The sequence below is a fragment of the Ahaetulla prasina genome, chromosome 1 (assembly GCF_028640845.1).
Source record: "Ahaetulla prasina isolate Xishuangbanna chromosome 1, ASM2864084v1, whole genome shotgun sequence".
Lineage (NCBI taxonomy): Eukaryota > Metazoa > Chordata > Lepidosauria > Squamata > Colubridae > Ahaetulla > Ahaetulla prasina.
In genome coordinates, this window is record NC_080539.1 from 34,701,020 (window position 1) to 34,717,885 (window position 16,866).

The 16,866-nt window shown below is 44.8% G+C and overlaps 1 protein-coding gene across 1 annotated transcript in view; it reads right to left on the bottom strand.

Annotated features, from left to right (window-relative positions):
• Window positions 1-437: 437 nt before the first annotated feature.
• Window positions 438-16,866, bottom strand: part of XKR6 (XK related 6) — a 201,685-nt gene continuing 185,256 nt past the window's right edge. Inside the window, exons 2-3 of the mRNA XM_058164828.1 lie at window positions 7,115-7,311; window positions 438-1,402 (exon numbers count right to left, since the gene is read on the bottom strand). Of these exons, the coding sequence (XP_058020811.1) occupies window positions 438-1,402; window positions 7,115-7,311 (1,162 nt within the window). The remainder of the gene's footprint in view (window positions 1,403-7,114; window positions 7,312-16,866) is intronic.

Below are 16,866 nucleotides of genomic sequence, written 5' to 3' on the forward strand. Positions count from 1 at the left end.
CAGCACCAATCCCTATAATAATGTCCTACACTTGGTGTAAGATATAAAACTCAGAGGTGAAGTAATTAATTTTTCTCCAACCTCTGAATTGTGGAAGTTTGCAATACTGGTTGGTTTGTGTTGTTGTTCTTGCTTTCTCCTGTGTGTAAAAAACAAAAGAAAACCTTTCATTTCATTTTTACTTATAAAACATAGAGGATCTCTCTTTCCTTTAAATACATAGAGCAACCAGAAAGAAAACTTATTGGAAGGTTATTTCAGAACTGTCTTGACCATAAACCCACCTCTCTCTCCCTCCCCCCCCATGAAATCCCTCTTTTAATAGGTGGGTGTTTATTTGCAATAGTGTGCATGTCTGTGTGTGTATGTGTGTGTTTGTGTGTGTGTGTGTGTGTGTGTTTCTGTGTGTGTAGGGGCATTTGCATTTAAAGGAGCTTTTAAAGTGAAGATTCATACTGTAGCAATTCATACAAGAGAGGTCCATCTCTATACCTAATGCCTACAGCGGTGGGGGTGACGTACTGGAGAATGTTTATAGTCCTTCTCAACCTTCGGTCTACAAAATGAGCATCCCAAGCTGGGTATCTCTTTCTTGGGATGTCTATCTTAATGAGAGGACCTTCTGGGTGGAATGGTCTCCCAGACGGAGTTGATGGCACCATAGCTCTCACTTGGAAAACTGGTAAGCATGTGTCAGCTGTGAGTTCCTCCTGTTGCTCCGTGGCCGCTCTGGGTGGCGTAGCCTGGGCCACCCTATACCCAGGGGTTTGAGGAGCCATGGGTTCAATGTCAGGGGGCAAAGGAATGCCCCAGAGCAGCTCGGCGCAACAGGAGCTGGCAAAAATCTTAGCTCTCGGCCCCATGGGATGCAGGACGCCGTAATATAAGAGCATCAGCGCTATCCCAGCAGCAAAGCTAAGAAAGACACAACAAAGCGCTGGCACAGCATATGAGTCAGTAGTGTCGGGATCTCGGTAACAATACCAAAGGAGCGTCAAGGCAGCATTCTCTGTCAAGACTATGGTGTAATAGGCAAACATTCGGTATCGGGTCCGCCCTTCCTTGACATTAAACCAGCAAAAAATGTACACAATCCCTACCACCATGTTGAAGAGAATCTCTTCCCATTTAGACATGCAGAAATCTGTCCCACCATGGATGATCCAGAAGGCCATGGCGCACCAGTGGACCACGACAAAGATCCCAAAATAGAGCTGGAAGATGGAAGCAAAGAGGGCAAAAGAGATAACTCTGGATGAGATGGTGAAGAGACGCCAGAAGAGATGGATAAGGGCTCCTCTATAACTCATGCTCTTCTTATCATCCCTAGAGTCCCGGAGAAGCTTGTGATAGGAGGCTAGCACCCAAGCCAGGGACATCAGGGAGGCCACAGAGGATACACCTGCCGGGAGAACACACACAAATCCACAGAGTTAAACTGGAGACACAGGAGAAAGGACGCAGTTGCTTACATCATCCTCTTGAGGGGCAGGTGTGAAACATGATTATAATGCGAGTCAGGTTAGCGAAAAAGATCTAGAGGAAGAAGAGAGAGAAAGAGAGAGAGAAAGAGAGAGAGAGAGAGAGAGAAATAAGCATAAACATGATCCCACCTATAATAAATGATGACTACCATTTGCATAATTTTATCACCTACAGAAGCAGCAACTGTAATTTATATGCAGTTATGGTTTATGATGATGGCTGTCATTGCTTATCAATAAAAGGTTGTGATTCTTAAATTGCTAATATCCTCTGTGACATCACAACAAATAAGCAAATAATGAATAAAAGAATAACAGAGTTGGATGGGACCTTGGAGGTCTTGTAGTCCAGCCCCCTGTTCAAGCAGCAGACCCTATACCATTCCAGACAAGTGGCTGTCCAGTCTTTTCTTAAAAGCCTCCAGTGATGGAGCACCCACAACTTCTGAAGGCAAGCCCTTCCACTGGTTAATTGTTCTCACTGTTAGGAAATTTCCCCTTAATTGTAGGTTGCTTCTTTCCTTGATTAATTTCCATTGATTGTTTCTTCTCTTGCCGTCTGGTGTTTTGGAAAATAGGTTGATCTCCTCTTCTTTGTGGCAGCCCCTCAAATATTTGAACACTGCTATCATGTTACCCCTAATCCTTCTTTTCACTAGACAGACAAATTCAATTCCTGCAACTGTTCTTCATATGTTTCAGCCTCCACTCCCTAATCACCTTTGTTGCTCTTTTCTGCACTCTTTCCAGAGTTGCTACTTCTTTTTTATAATATAGTGACCAAAACTGGATGCAATATTCTAAGTGTGGTCTTACTAAGCAGTACTAACACTTCACGTAATCTTCATTCTATCCCTCTGTTAATGTATCCATGATTGTGTTGGTTTTTTTGGCGGCGGCTGCACACTGCTGGCTCATATTTCAGTGATTGTCCACTAGGACTCCAAGATCCTTCTCATAGTTACTGTTTTAGAGCCAGATTTCATCTGATCTATAACTGTACATTTGATTTTTCTTGCCTACATGTAAAACCTTGCTTTTCTCTACATTGAATTTCATTTTGTTAGATAATGGCCTAAGTGACTATGATTTCTAACTTCCTGAAATAAAGTTGTCCAGGAAAAAAAGTGAATTGTGAACATTTTTCCACTCTTATTTGAAATCCTACCATTGAGGGACAAAATAGGCCCAGAATCTTCTGTCTATTCTGCCATTACATGTGCTCTCAAATATGTGTCTCAGCTTAGTTTATATTTTGATTCATGCATGTTAAGAAATCTTTGAAAGTGGCACTAGTGTAATTTTGTCCAATAGCCTCAGGTTACAACAGTTTATTTTAAAAGGGAATTAGAGACATATACAAAGTGCTACTCTATTGAGATATCTCCACAACAAAGTGGATAAATTTCAGAGTTTAGGTCATTAATCTATCCAGGTTTTATGCTCTGCTGCTGAGTTATGGCCTTTTCACAACAAGCTTGTAGTTGGTCTCTGAAAGAGAACTGACCCTGACCTCTCCACTTCTCTTCTCTATCTTGACAGTCTAGTATGCCTTTTACACCCTCCCAACACTTGATTGGGAATACAGGAGATCTAGCTATAAAGACAGGAGTCAATCCCTGCTCAGCTGCCTGTGATCTGTATAGCAGATGACTTTGCTCCTGAAGCTGCCAGCCAAAGTTGCTGGCTAAACGTCAAGTAATCTGTTATTTAGACCATGGACACTAAATCCTAAAACCCAACACTAACTAATTTTTTCCTTAACTAGGACTACTATATTGGGGTAGCAAAACTTCAAAAAACCAACTAAAATAGTGGCAGATAAGAGATGCCACTAGTTTTGTGTTGTCTCCTGAAAAAGCACCTTTGAGACAACCATGACCTGGATGACTGAGAATCTCTACAGACTTTTAGCCATGTGGGATGAACACCTTTGAATGGTGTGGGAGTAGGAATGGATTTTCGGGGTGGGGGTGGGGAATTGCAGACTACAGGAACCAGGAGCACTACTCAGGTGACCCTGAGTACACAGATAAACCTCCAAGTGCTTCAATGACCCTGTAAAACAGGGGTGTCAAACTTAAGGCCCGGGGGCCAGATTCAGCCCACAGGGTGCTTAGATCTGGCCTGTGAGGTCACTGTAGAAACAGTGAAGAACCGACCTGGGGTGCCTCTGCCAGCGAAAACCCAGCTCAGGGAGGCTGTGCAAGGCCTGCCCAGGCTCCATTTTTGGCCGCGATGGCCTCCCTCAGCCATCTGCCAGTGAAAATGGAGGCCCAGGGAGGCTGCACAGTCTGTTTTCACTGGCAGAGGGCTGCAGGAGGCTGTCACAGTCGAAAATGGAGCCTCAATGAGTGACGTTGAGCTGGCCACACCCACCCTGGTCATGCACCCCAGCCACCACTACCCAGCCCCCCAAGATGAAACACAACCCTGATGCGGCCCTCAAATCAAGTTTGACCACCCCCCTGCTCTAAAAGGATGAAAATGATCAGCTGCCTGCAAGGAATATAAATCCTTCCATTCCCCACTATCCTGCCAGAGCTGAAGAAGCTTCTTGGATGAGAAGCGAAACATCTTCAAAGAAAAAAAGAAGTCCAGTTGCCTCCTGAAAAAGCACCTTCGGGACACCAGTTTTGTGCTTCCATCTAGTAATTGTTCAGATGCTTGCAGCAATATGGCAGTCATAATTTAATATGTAGTTTTCCATTTTAAAACACTTGTCATTAAAGGAGGCTCTTTTCTGTTTTGCTACTCTGCATCTGAATTAATACACTTTATGCTTAGATTTACTGCCTTGGTAAATGTAAAACAGTTGAGTCACATGAGATGGATGGCTTATAAATTGAACAAATAAAAGAAAAGGCAGGGTTTTCACTCTCTTGTCATGTAAAACAGTTTAAAAGCCACACCAAACTGTAGATGACAATTTGAGTGCTGCACTCCAAAAGGGGATGGAATCAGTAATCCATTGATCCACTGATTTTGAAAGGGGTTTCAGGAATTTTGAAGATAAGACATTAGCCTTAAATACCTGCAAAGTTCCTTAAAACCTTGACCACCTCCTCCCTCCAATACATAACAAGGTTTATATATTTGGGCTCATCTACTTCAAGAACTATAAGTAGTAAGCGACATGTAGCTAATGGACTAGCATTTTGAACCTTTCCCATCAGTTGCTGTTTGAATTGTTTAACTGGTTTTATCCCAGCTGCCATCTGGAGATTCAAAAATATCATTTACAGAGAGTCCCTCCTTGCATTCTGTAATGGGCAGTAGTAAGTACTTTGAGGAACAGAAGAAAGAGCCCCAGTCAAGGCAGTGGTGGAATAAAATAAATTTGAACCCAAAACAGAAATGTACTTTGAGAAACTGTCTCAAGTACAACCTTCCCTAGTTCTTGTGAAAATAAAGGAATGGAAGGGAAAGTAAAGGAATGGAAGATTTTGTTACTGTAACCCTAAAATAAAGTAGTATTAGCATTCATAGTATGACTCTGACATCCTAGTTTAGTCTATCTTGAAGAGATTACACATTTCAACCTCCAGCTCAGAACTCCTTATTTGTCAGACGACCCACAAACTGCTATCACATACGAGTAACAACAGTATCTTGCCTTCCTATTGTTCATTGTAGGGGCATCTTTATGGTGGATGGGTGCCCCAAAAAATCAAAATGGCAATTGTGATGATGTGAGTGAAGCCCCACTCTCTTTTTAGGTGCCACCTTAACACTTTAATCTCCTCTCTGCAAATGCCCTGGTCCACTGAGTGTTTCTGGGTATTGTAGGAGTTATTAGGGAATATTAAATTGCTGCTGAGTTAATTCTCTCCAAAAGCTGAATAAAGCAGAAGTAAAGACCCTGAGGGCTCTTAAGAGGTCTTAGGGCTAAGGACACTAGAATACTTTAACGCTTATATGAGATGGTCCTGTATGAGTTAATAGTGTTGTTGCTTCAGTTTAGAATAAGAAGAAATTGAAATAGCAGATAAACATGTCCTCCTATTATATGCTGTGTGTGTCTGAGAAAGAGAGAGAAGAGAGAAGAGAGGTAAGGAGAGAAAGAAAACAAACATAATTTCATTCTATGCTTGCTGGCACTATCTAGACCAGTGCTTCTCAGACTTGGCAACTTTAAGATGTGTCAGCTTCAGCTCCCAGAATAGCCAGCACTGCTTTGGGAATTCTGAGGCTTGAGGCTTATTGCCAAGTTTAAGAAATAGTGACCTAAAGTCAGAAAACTGAAAAACATTTAATTCAATATCCATTGCAAACAATGAAAAAAATTAAGAACTTGTCAGAAATTTCTTTTCTGCCTAAATCAAAAGCCTCGGGATCTGTAGCTAGAAGCTAGCTTAGCTCACAGTACTTTGGAGTTTGTGAATTCTCCAAGTCCTTTTAAAACATAAGGGAAAAAATAGTTGTGCCATATCAGCAGTTATTTCGGAATCAGAATTTCCCATGAGTTTGTAAAAGAAAGTCCAGGATTAACGGAATGGGGTTAAATCCTGTTCTCTGCTAAGACTTATTTCATAAACAAAATCATGGGAATGGGATGTGTTATGCTAGAAGCAGTAAATTGCTGAGTTCGCATTCCTTCAGAGTTAATCAGTCAGAGGCTGAAGCTAAGGACAGGGTTTTAGAATATTTTATATTCTCTTTTTAATACCTTCTCTTTCTTTTTCTCTTCTGCCTCCTGTCCTCCCTCCCTCCTTTTCCCTCATCTCTTTATCCAGCAAGTACCGGACTACTCTTGCCAGGGGACTGAACTGATCATCTATCTAAGCCAAGAGAGAGAGTGTTTTACCAGCCATTTTTAATGGCCCACATTCACTGCAAATTTTTCATTCTCATTGCACTGTATCCAGTTGCAATCCTTCAGATTCTATTTACTTTATACTTTTACCTTCCTCCAAATGTATATACAGTAATTTACATGCAAAAAAAAATTCCATTGTTGAAATGGCACTATTATTGTTAAATCACTCTCTGGTTTCCTTCTTGGAAAATCAATATGTAATAATGAAAAAGCAAATTGCTAGACGCCTGCCTTTCTCTCTAATGTTCCATAAGAATGTTCACTGCAAGACAGGCAGGGGAAAGTAGATTTGAGATTCTGCAAAAGCAGGAATGGAAGCCTTCTCACAGACCTTCTTAGAGGAAATGCCTTTTAGCTTTCTGAAATTCTGAGCTACACCTTCTTTAATCTTATGGAAGTACAGGGTTGGGGGAACGGTGGAGTTCTTGATGGTGCTTTCCAAGCTTGCTTGTTTGCTTGCAGATATTTCATTACCCAACTGTCAGGGCCAGGCACTGGTGATGTTTCCTAGAACATCCCATCTCACCTCTGCCTCTTCCGGTTTGCCTAAACCCAGGCCTGTATCCTCTCATATTCCTTTACCAACCCACCTTAGGATAATGAAATGTCTGCAAGCAATCAACCAAGCTCAGAGAGCACCAAGGATCCCACAATTCTACCCTAAAGTACATTAAGTATTCTCTTCAGTTGGGGGGAATTGCCCTTGACTAATGTGAAGGACCGTATCAACCACAGAACCTTCCACCTCGGTGAGAAATCCAAACATGTCCCACACTCTTCCAAAACGAGGAGCACCAGTCAGATCACTTACACGGTAAAGCTTCTGCACGGTTCTTCTGGATCATTATGCAGAGTTGTAGCACCAATTGAGGGGCGCTCTCGAGAAAGGTCTCTAAGAGGCGCAGCATGTTGACATCTGCATACTCGTACATCATAGCCCAGTAAAAGCGCCGCTGGTGTTCCTTTTGCCTCTGGCTTTGGATCCCCAGATACATAGTTCGGATATACCTGGAGACAGGAAGAAAGTATGGACAAAATATGAAATGAGGAGAGAATCAGTGAAAGGTAATTCCTTCATCCATGTTAGTTCATTGTCTCTCCTCCTAACCCCCGTGCTTTTTATTGAAGTTTATCATTCTTTTAAACTGTACAGAGATATTACTTCTTTTCTCAATGTAATAAATTTTCTTAAATGAAAACATTTAGCATTGTTCCTTGTTTGGTGAGGATGCAGGTTATGTATTGCAACAAAGAATCAAGTTAAAGCAGTGTATCTTGTTTTCCAATGATCAAAATGGAGTGCCTTCTCTAATACGGGAAAAAAAAATACAAGTACTTTTTAAATATGAGGAATAATTCTTGTAGGTCAATTAAAGAGGAGCAGTTGCTTATTTTATCAAAATATTTCAAACTGACTGCCATAGAAACAATAATGGCAAATCTACATAGTCTTACTTGAAGTAAGTCATCTATTCTAAGTGAGGCATTTTTAGGTATATTATTTATTTATTTATTTATTTATTCAAATTTATATACCGCCCTATCTCCCGAAGGACTCAGGGCGGTGTACAGGCATTTAAAAGACATATAAATACAATATAAAACAATTAAAAAACTGATTCTAAAAAGCCCGTAAATTTAGAATTAAAATATCAAATAAAACCCAATTTAAAACCAATAATTTAAAATCTAGCTCAGCCCTGCACAATTAAATAAATACGTTTTAAGCCCGCGGCGGAAGGTCCGGAGGTCCGAGAGCTGACGAAGTCCGGGGGGTAGTTCATTCCAGAGAAGGCCCTTCCCCTGGGTGTCGCCAGACGACATTGCCGCGCCGACGGCACCCTGAGGAGACCCTCTCTGTGAGAGCGCACGGGTCGGTGAGAGATATTCGGTAGCAGTAGGCGGTCCCGTAAGTAACCCGGCCCAATGCCATGGAGCGCTTTAAAGGTGGTCACCAAAACCTTGAAGCGCACCGGGAAAGCCACAGGTAGCCAGTGCAGCCTGCGCAGGATGGGTGTTATACGGGAGCCACGAGGGGCTCCATCTATCACCCGCGCAGCCGCATTCTGGACTAACTGCAGCCTCGGATGCCCTTCAAGGGAGCCCCATGTAGAGAGCATTGCAGTAATCCAGACGAGACGTCACGAGTGCGTGAATGACCGTGCATAGGGCATCCCGGTCCAGAAAGGGGCGCAACTGGCGTACCAGGCGAACCTGGTAGAACGCTCTCCTGGAGACGGCCGTCAAATGGTCTTCTAGAGACAGCCGTTCATCCAGGAGGACGCCTAAGTTGCGGACCCTTTCCATCGGGGCCAATGACTCGCCACCGATGGTCAGCCGCGGATTTAGCTGACTGTATCGGGATGCCGGGATCCACAGCCACTCTGTGTTGGAGGATTGAGCTTGAGCCTATTTCTCCCCATCCAGACCCGTCGGCCTCCAGGCACCGGGACAGCACTTGATAACCGTTGGGGTGGTCCGGTGTGAAAAATACAGCTGGGTGTCATCCACATACAGCTGGTACTTCACACGAAACCACTGATGATCTCACCCAGCGGCTTCATGTAGATGTTAAACAGAAGGCGAGAGGATCGACCCTGCGGCACCCACAAGTGAGGCGCCTCGGGGCCGACCTCTGCCCCCCCGTCAACACCGACTGCGACCGGTCGGAGAGATAGGAGGAGAACCACCGATAAACGGTGCCTCCCACTCCCAATCCCTCCAACCGGCGCAGCAGGATACCATGGTCGATGGTATCGAAAGCCGCTGAGAGGTCTAATAGGACCAGGGCAGAGGAGCAACCCCTGTCCCTGGCCCTCCAGAGATCATCCACCAACGCGACCAAAGCCGTCTCCGTGCTGTAACCGGGCCGAAAACCGGACTGGAACGGGTCTAGATAGACAGTTTCATCCAGGTGCAAGGGAAATTGATATGCCACCATACTCTCTACAACCTTCGCCGCGGCGGGTTGGAGACAGACGATAATTACCTAAAACAGCGGGTCCAAGGACGACTTCTTAAGGAGGGGCCTCACCACCGCCTCTTTCAAGGCGGCCGGGAAGACACCCTCCACCAAAGAAGCAGTCGTAATCGCCTGGAGCCAGCCTCGTGTCACCTCTCGAGTGGCCAGCACCAGCCAAGAGGGGCACGGGTCCAGTAAACACGTGGTGGCATTCAACCTACCCAACAACCTGTCCATGTCCTCGGGAGCCACAGGGTCAAACTCATCCCACACAATGTCACCAAGACCACCCTCGTGCATCTCGCCCGTATCACTGCAATCTTGGTCCAGACCATCCCGAAGCTGAACGATTTTATCGTATAGATAACCGTTAAACTCCTCAGCACGTCCCTGCAACGGGTCATCCCGCTCCCCCTGGTGTAGGAGGAGCGAGTCACCCAAACAGGGCGGGTGGGCGATTATCTGCCGATGCAATGAGGGAGGAGGCGTAGCTACGGCTCGCTACACTCAATGCCACTAGGTAAGTCCTAGTATAGGACTTCACTAGTGTCCGATCAGCTTCCGAACGGCTAGACCTCCAGAGACTCACCAGGCGTCTTCTCCGGCGCTTCATCCTCTCAGCTCCTCGGAGAACCAAGGGCGGTTGGGACCTGCGCCGGGTCAGAGGCCGCAAAGGCACGACACGGTCCAAGGCCCCGCGCGGCCTGTTCCCAGGCCGCAACAAGTTCCTCAGTCGAGCCGTGAGCCAGACCCTCAGGAAATGGCCCAAGCTCCGTCCGGAACCCATCCGGGTCCATCAGGCGCCTGGGACGGAACCAACGTGTCGGCTCCGTCTCCCTGCGGTGGTGAATGGCGGTCAGAAAGTCCAGGCGAAGAAGAAAGTGATCTGACCATGACAAAGGTTCAATGACTAATTCCTTTAAGTCCAGATCTCTCAACCACTGACCAGAGAGAAAAATCAGGTCCAGGGTGCCACCCCCAATGTGAGTAGGGCCATCAACTACTTGGGTCATGTCCAAGGCCGTCATGGAAGCCATGAACTCCCGAGCTGCCGTCGATGACGAGCCGGACGATGGCAAGTTAAAGTCCCCCATGACTAAAAGTCTGGGGGTCTCAACTGCCACCCCAGCCAGCACCTCCAGGAGCTCGGGCAGGGCAGCTGTCACGCAGCAAGGAGCCAGGTACGTGATCAGCATACCCATCTGACACCTATGACCCCATCTCACAAGAGGATTCGCACCCGGCAATCTGAGGTACAGTGGTCTCCCTCGGCTCTAGACTCTCTCTAATCACAACCGCCACCCCCCCACCCCTACCCTGGGCCCTCGGCTGGTGGAATGGACGGGAACCCGGGGGGGACAGCTCAACCAGGGCACGCCTTCAGTGCCCAACCAGGTCTCCGTAATGCCCATAAGGTCCATGGAACCCCCTGTATAAGGTCACAAACGAGGGGCTTTGTTCACCACGGACCGGCCATTGCACAACATCAGCCGGAGGCCCAAGCTCTGAGGATCCTGACCATCCGGGGAACGGGTGAAGTCCAAGGGGTCGGAGCGCGTGATCGCTTTCAAACATCGAGCACGCGCTCCCGAAACTTGGTATGACCCCTCGCTTCCGCCATACCTGCCTCTCCCACTTACCGTGTCAATAGAACCACCCTCACAAATAGGAACACGCTCTCCCCCCATAACCTCTGGACCTAATAAAGAAAAACCGCCGCGAGCATGTGCAGGAACTGGCCCCCTACCCGGCGGGGTACCCCCATCACCCGCCTTACCCTCCCACTCCTTAAAAATTCCCTTTCTAAAAAACCCCATAAACCCTTCTTTTTAGCATGCCACCTCTGTGGGTCCCAAGACCCGTCATAGAGGCCGGCCCTCGATAATGTGGTGGGCCATTCCTGCGAGGCGGGGGCACCTCGCAGGCGCAAGAGTTCCTGTGGCGAATAACGCATAGAATCAACCATCAGCTGACTATGTCCCATTTGGCAGCCGAGATGTTATACTGGGATGTCATTCTGGAGTCCGGTAACGGATGGAAAAAAGAGATGGAAAAAAGAGACAGGCAGTCCGTCCTAAAGAGATGTAAAATCCATTATATCCTGATGGATTAGCAGACAAAAGATCGTAAACCGTCTCAACCCATCCACCAGGTAGATGTTCCGCTGGACCGGAGTATGCCGTCTGCGGGAGAGATGTTCCAGCAGTCCAGGAAGGAGGTCCGGGGGTGGGGGTAAAGGGTAGCCACAGTGTCAGCTGGAGAATACACCTTCCTGCCCCACGCCTCAACATGGTCGTCATGTCCATCACTTGCCCCCACCCTCAGTGGGAGAGATGATCCAACAAGCTGGAAACCAGAAGCCCAAGGAGGCGTAGTCCAGGGGTGCAAACAAGGCGCAGCTGAATAAGCGCCATCTCAACTGAAAAACATGCAGCCCCCTCCCCCCATCTCCACAAGGCCGCCTTCACCAGTCCGCCAAGCCTCCACCGCCGACGGAAAAGATGTTTTGAAAAAGCGAGGGCCAAAGTGCTGAGCCACACAACCCGGGCGTCGCGGCGAAGCTGGCATCCGCCGCCCCCCCCACACCTCCACATGGCCGTTCGTCTCCCACCGCTCACCCTGTAACCAACAGGGAGATGACAACAAGAGCGGGGGAGCCGAGTCCATGCGGCTTAGTCCAGGGTGGGTGTCGCCTGATGGAAGCGGTAGCGGCGCTAGAAACCCACGCCGCTCACCGCCAAACAGCTGAGAACAGCTGAGGGTCGGCCGGCCGCCCACGCACCTCCGCAGGGCCGCCATCTTCATCCGCCCCGTCTCCGGTTCCTCCGGCCTCCAGCGCAGCAACCGCGGGTTCAAGGAGGTCCAAAGACCCCACCCGCGATTGCTGAGATGTAATATTCACCGGGCCGAGGGGAGCCAGCGGCATAGGCGACAGCAAAACATCGCCATCAGCCAGGGATCCGCCAGCCGATGATCCGGCGTTTCAGTAAGCCGCCATCTTGCGCATGCGTAGAAGAGAGTCAGTATATGTACAGTATATAAGGCTGTACTATGAATATTGTTGGCTGACTTATATACATAGTCAGGTTAGCACCATAGCATTTTCATCTATTTATTACAAATAGCGATTACATACAACTCAACATCATCATCTTCATTTCTTTCTTACAAACTTGATGGATTTCAAATACTTACAGCTTGTAACCCTGCGGTCAGTATCCAAAGCAATATTCTTTAAAAAAATTCTCTAACAACAAAGTTCAAACACACTGATAGTATGTACTTTAGCCCAGTGTATTGGCCTAAACAAGTGGGTTATTTAATTAGTTCAAGGTTGCGTGTCTTCATTTTCTTAGGAGATGGTGTTAACTCCATAAATCATGCATAAGTTAAAAATGGAAAAATGTGCTGTGCATAAATGAATAAAAGGACAATTCTGATTAGTTGACCAATGCCTTTTACTTCAGAAAATAAATGATGGCAGAATGAATGAAGTAAAACCTAAAGCTTTCTTCAATGTGCAATGTGAGGATTGGTACCCATCCAGCCACTCAAGAGTCTTTTGGATTGTGTGGCCTTCATAAATTTAATAAATTTAAAAACCAGATAACTTGATTAGAGAACTGGGGTAGAGCAACCGTGTCCCACTACCAGATCTTCAGGAGGCGTTCTCTCCCTGAGAAACCACCATCAATCAGAGTGAACAACAGTGATATAAATGGACAGAGATCCGGTTAAAGGCAAATTATTATGTTCTTATTTTCAACTGTGAAAAGGATGGAGAGTGTCCTTCATGTATGGTAAGATGGTTTCGGTGAAGCTCAAAAATTTCATCCCGATTTGTAAACTAGCTGTAGTAATAGCAGCAAAACAAGGTCAACTCTGAATGAAGCAAGATGGCCTGGAAAACTTGTTTTTTTCTAAAAGAATGAGCAAGAAGTGACTCAGCTTTGACACTAGGTGGCAATATGCTCTAATTATACAAAATTTGATATTTAGGCTGTAAAGTCATGCCTGGGACAAAAATAGGATTCTACTTTCTATTCCACTTTCACGTTACAGTTTTTTTTTTTTTTAAAAAAAGATTTCACTGTACACATAGCAGTGGGAGCAGGAGGAAATATCAGAATTTCCACTTCTGAGAGGTCCATGATGCTCTCTGAGCCTGGTTGTTTTCTTGTAGATGTTTCATTATCCAAAGTAGGTTAGATCATGAGTGCTAATCTGTGCTAGCACTGATGATATTACTTAGTTTGGGTAATGAAACGTTTGCAAGAAAACAGCCAAGCTCAGAGAGCACCAAGGACCCCTTATTTCAACTCTGAGCTACAATTCCGATTTCTTTTACTTTGTGTAAAAAGTAATTGCTACAAGACTGAACAGAAAATATATATATTTTTAAAAAAACTTGAAATCCTCTTTTCACCTTATGATCTTTGTGAATCAGAATTGACACTGTGATCATAATTTCATTACAGTGCATATTACGATATCTCATTAACCTCAGTGACATCACCGAAGGCAAAGAAAGGCTATGACTTTAGGGGTTTCCCCTCTTTATTTTTTAGGCAGAGTTAGGCAGCACACAAGCGTAATAAATCAATATCATTATTATTTACCCTGAGTAAGAAGAAAGTATAGACCCCATTGCCCAGATAGTTTAGGTAACATCAATATTTCTACCGTATAGTACTGGTATTTTTTTATACAATTTTATCCTTTCAGTTACATAGTTAAGCCACTTTGCCCAAGTTTAGAATAGAATAGAATAGAATAGAATTTTTATTGGCCAAGTGTGATTGGACACACAAGGAATTTGTCTTGGTGCATATGCTCTCAGTGTACATAAAAGATAGATGACTAAGAAAATGTGCCTAGATGCATTCTTCTCTTGTGTCGGTCTTTGCAAATCTGTATATTCATATATGCATCCCTAATAATTAACAGCGTGCCACTGGAGAAAACTAAAACCCAGCCTGTTTACTAGCTTGCATTAGCCACCAACAAGATACTAAACCTGAAGTGATTGCTAATAGGTTTCTGATACAATTCAATGTACTGGTTTTACACTTTCAAGTATTCATCCACTGGCATCAGTCTGTCCAATATATTTTCTTCTTCTTCTTCTGTTCAATTGTGCCTGATTCTTGGAGACTGGATTGCCATTACTGCTTTCCTAGGACTGAGAGAAAGTGACTGGCCCAAGATCATCCAACTGGCCTTGTGCCTAAGACAGGACTAGTATTCATGGTCTTGTGGTTTCTTAACCTGATGCCTTAGCCACTAGACCAACAAACTCTCAGCCAATATCTTACCCTAAGAGGAGGTTTCCTCATTTTCATGAAAAAAGGGGGACTGAGACCAGGAGGCTCCTCCATTACGGTCCCGATATTATGGAACAGCCTGCTCCATTCTTGATCACATTCTGGAAGTTGATAAAGACAAATTTTTTTCATTGAAGTTTCAGGGACCGAGAAGATGTTTTTGCCTGTTGTATTATAATGCTCCAGTTTTATTTATGGTTTTAATTATTATTACTATTATTGTAGATGTTTTAATTTAATTACTTAATTATTAATTTATTGTGGATGTTTTATTGTATTGTTCTATTGCTAAACACCAGGAGTTATCCTAAAATATGGCAGCATACAAGATTGAACAAGCAAGCAAGCAAAACATTGCCTTGATTACTTGGATAGGGGTGGGGTGGGGGAGATTGTAGTTGATGGTTATAGAAGAGTGCAAAATATTGCCAAAAAAGTAGCAAAACTATTTGCTTGCTCTCAGCATGTAGTTGCAGCTCTCTTTGAAGTGCAAATGCTCCATAGTCACAGGTCTCTGTTATAGTAAATAGATGCCAATGAATGCCAGATTTACACCTCTGAACTAATTCATTTGACTGTCTCATGGTGCAGCTGAAGTATAAATTAAACTGGATAAAGATAATGATATTTGCAAAGCTGTCAACCATGTTAGATGGCTTCAAGTGTTGGGGCACGATGGTTGTCTGAACAGAAATAGGGAACAAGACCAATCTTCAACTTCTGGAGAACCTTCCTTCACAGGAAGATATAGTTAGGGAACAATAAGTATCTAGAAGTGTGATGAAAATCTCTAAAATACAAATGTATCTTGAGACTTGATCAAGGAATATTTGCAAGATAACAGCTATAGAATCCAAAATTTGCAATGAGCTAAAAGGCTCGGCCAGAGTTGGATGGAGCAATGGAAAAAAATATGTAGCCAAGGAGAATAAATCTAGAAGATGGTGAACTGCAAGCAGCATATGAGTTAAAAAGCTGGAACAGGGATGTCAGGAGACATATGGAGAAAGAAGGTGGAAGGCTATGAACAGAACGAGTGGGCAGAGATACTTGGAAACCTTTAGTAGAAAAAGCAAAGTCCTAAACTGATTCAGGAATGTGTTTAGCAACATGAAATCTGAAGGAATAAAGAGATGTCTGGAGGGGAACAAGAGGCAACAGGAGAATAAATAGCCACTTTAGTTTTATTACTCTTCAGCATCCAATGTAAAGTGTAACCACTGCACAAATTGGAAGTGGTCATGGCTCAAACATTTGTTTGAGAACTCACCATTTTTGTAAGGAGAAACACTAGATGAATGCATTCTCCAATAATATCTCACAGATAGAGTTCCCTTTAAGCCAGGAGTGTCAAACTCAAGTCCTGTAGGCTGCATCTGGCCCATGGGGTGCTTAGATCTGGCCCACAGGGCTGCCCTGGAAACAGCAAAGGACCGGCCCACAGTGCCTTTGCCAGTGAAAATGGAGCTTGGGAGGGCACATTTTCGGCCACAATGGCTTCCTGCAGCCCTCTGCCAGCAAAAGCAGGGCCCGTTTTCACTGGTAGAGGGCTAAATGAACTAAAAAGAAAACAGAAGGACAAATGTTTTCCCTTTTGCATTTGAACATGCAAGAAGGAACAGGAAAGGCGAAAGGGAAAGAGAAAAGACACACACACAAAAAAAAGAAAAGAAAAAGAAGGGAAGATGGGAAGAGAGCAAAGAATGAAAAACAAGGAAAGGAGGAAGGAAGAAAAAGGAGAATGAAGAGGAAAGGAAAAAGAAGAAGGAAGGAAGGAAGGAAGGAAGGAAGGAAGGAAGGAAGGAAGGAAGGAAGGAAGGAGAGAGATTATAATGAGAGTGAGGTAGGGTCTCATGGAAGTCCTGCCTTAGCACTTGGCCACCACAGGTGACACCGAGCTGGCCACACCCACTCCAGCCCACTGAGATCAAACACAACACTGATGTGGCCCTCAATGAAATCGAGTTTGACACTCCTGCTCTAAGTGTAGATAATAGCATCACTATGAAAAACAGAACCATGGTAAATGTTCATCCATGATGTGTTTCCCTGGAGTTTAATTACAATTAATGACAGAGCAGAGTGCCATGGCATCATTTTTTCCCATGTGCTATTATCTCATCTCCAGTCCATGGATGAGATAGAATTAAGTCATCTTGAGCTGCCCTAGGATTGAAGCAATCTCCCTCTTACTCTGACATCCTCTAAAGGTGAAATCAAAGTTTATAAAACCTGAAGTCAAATGATTGGAGTGATCTGAAACAAGCAGAAGAGATA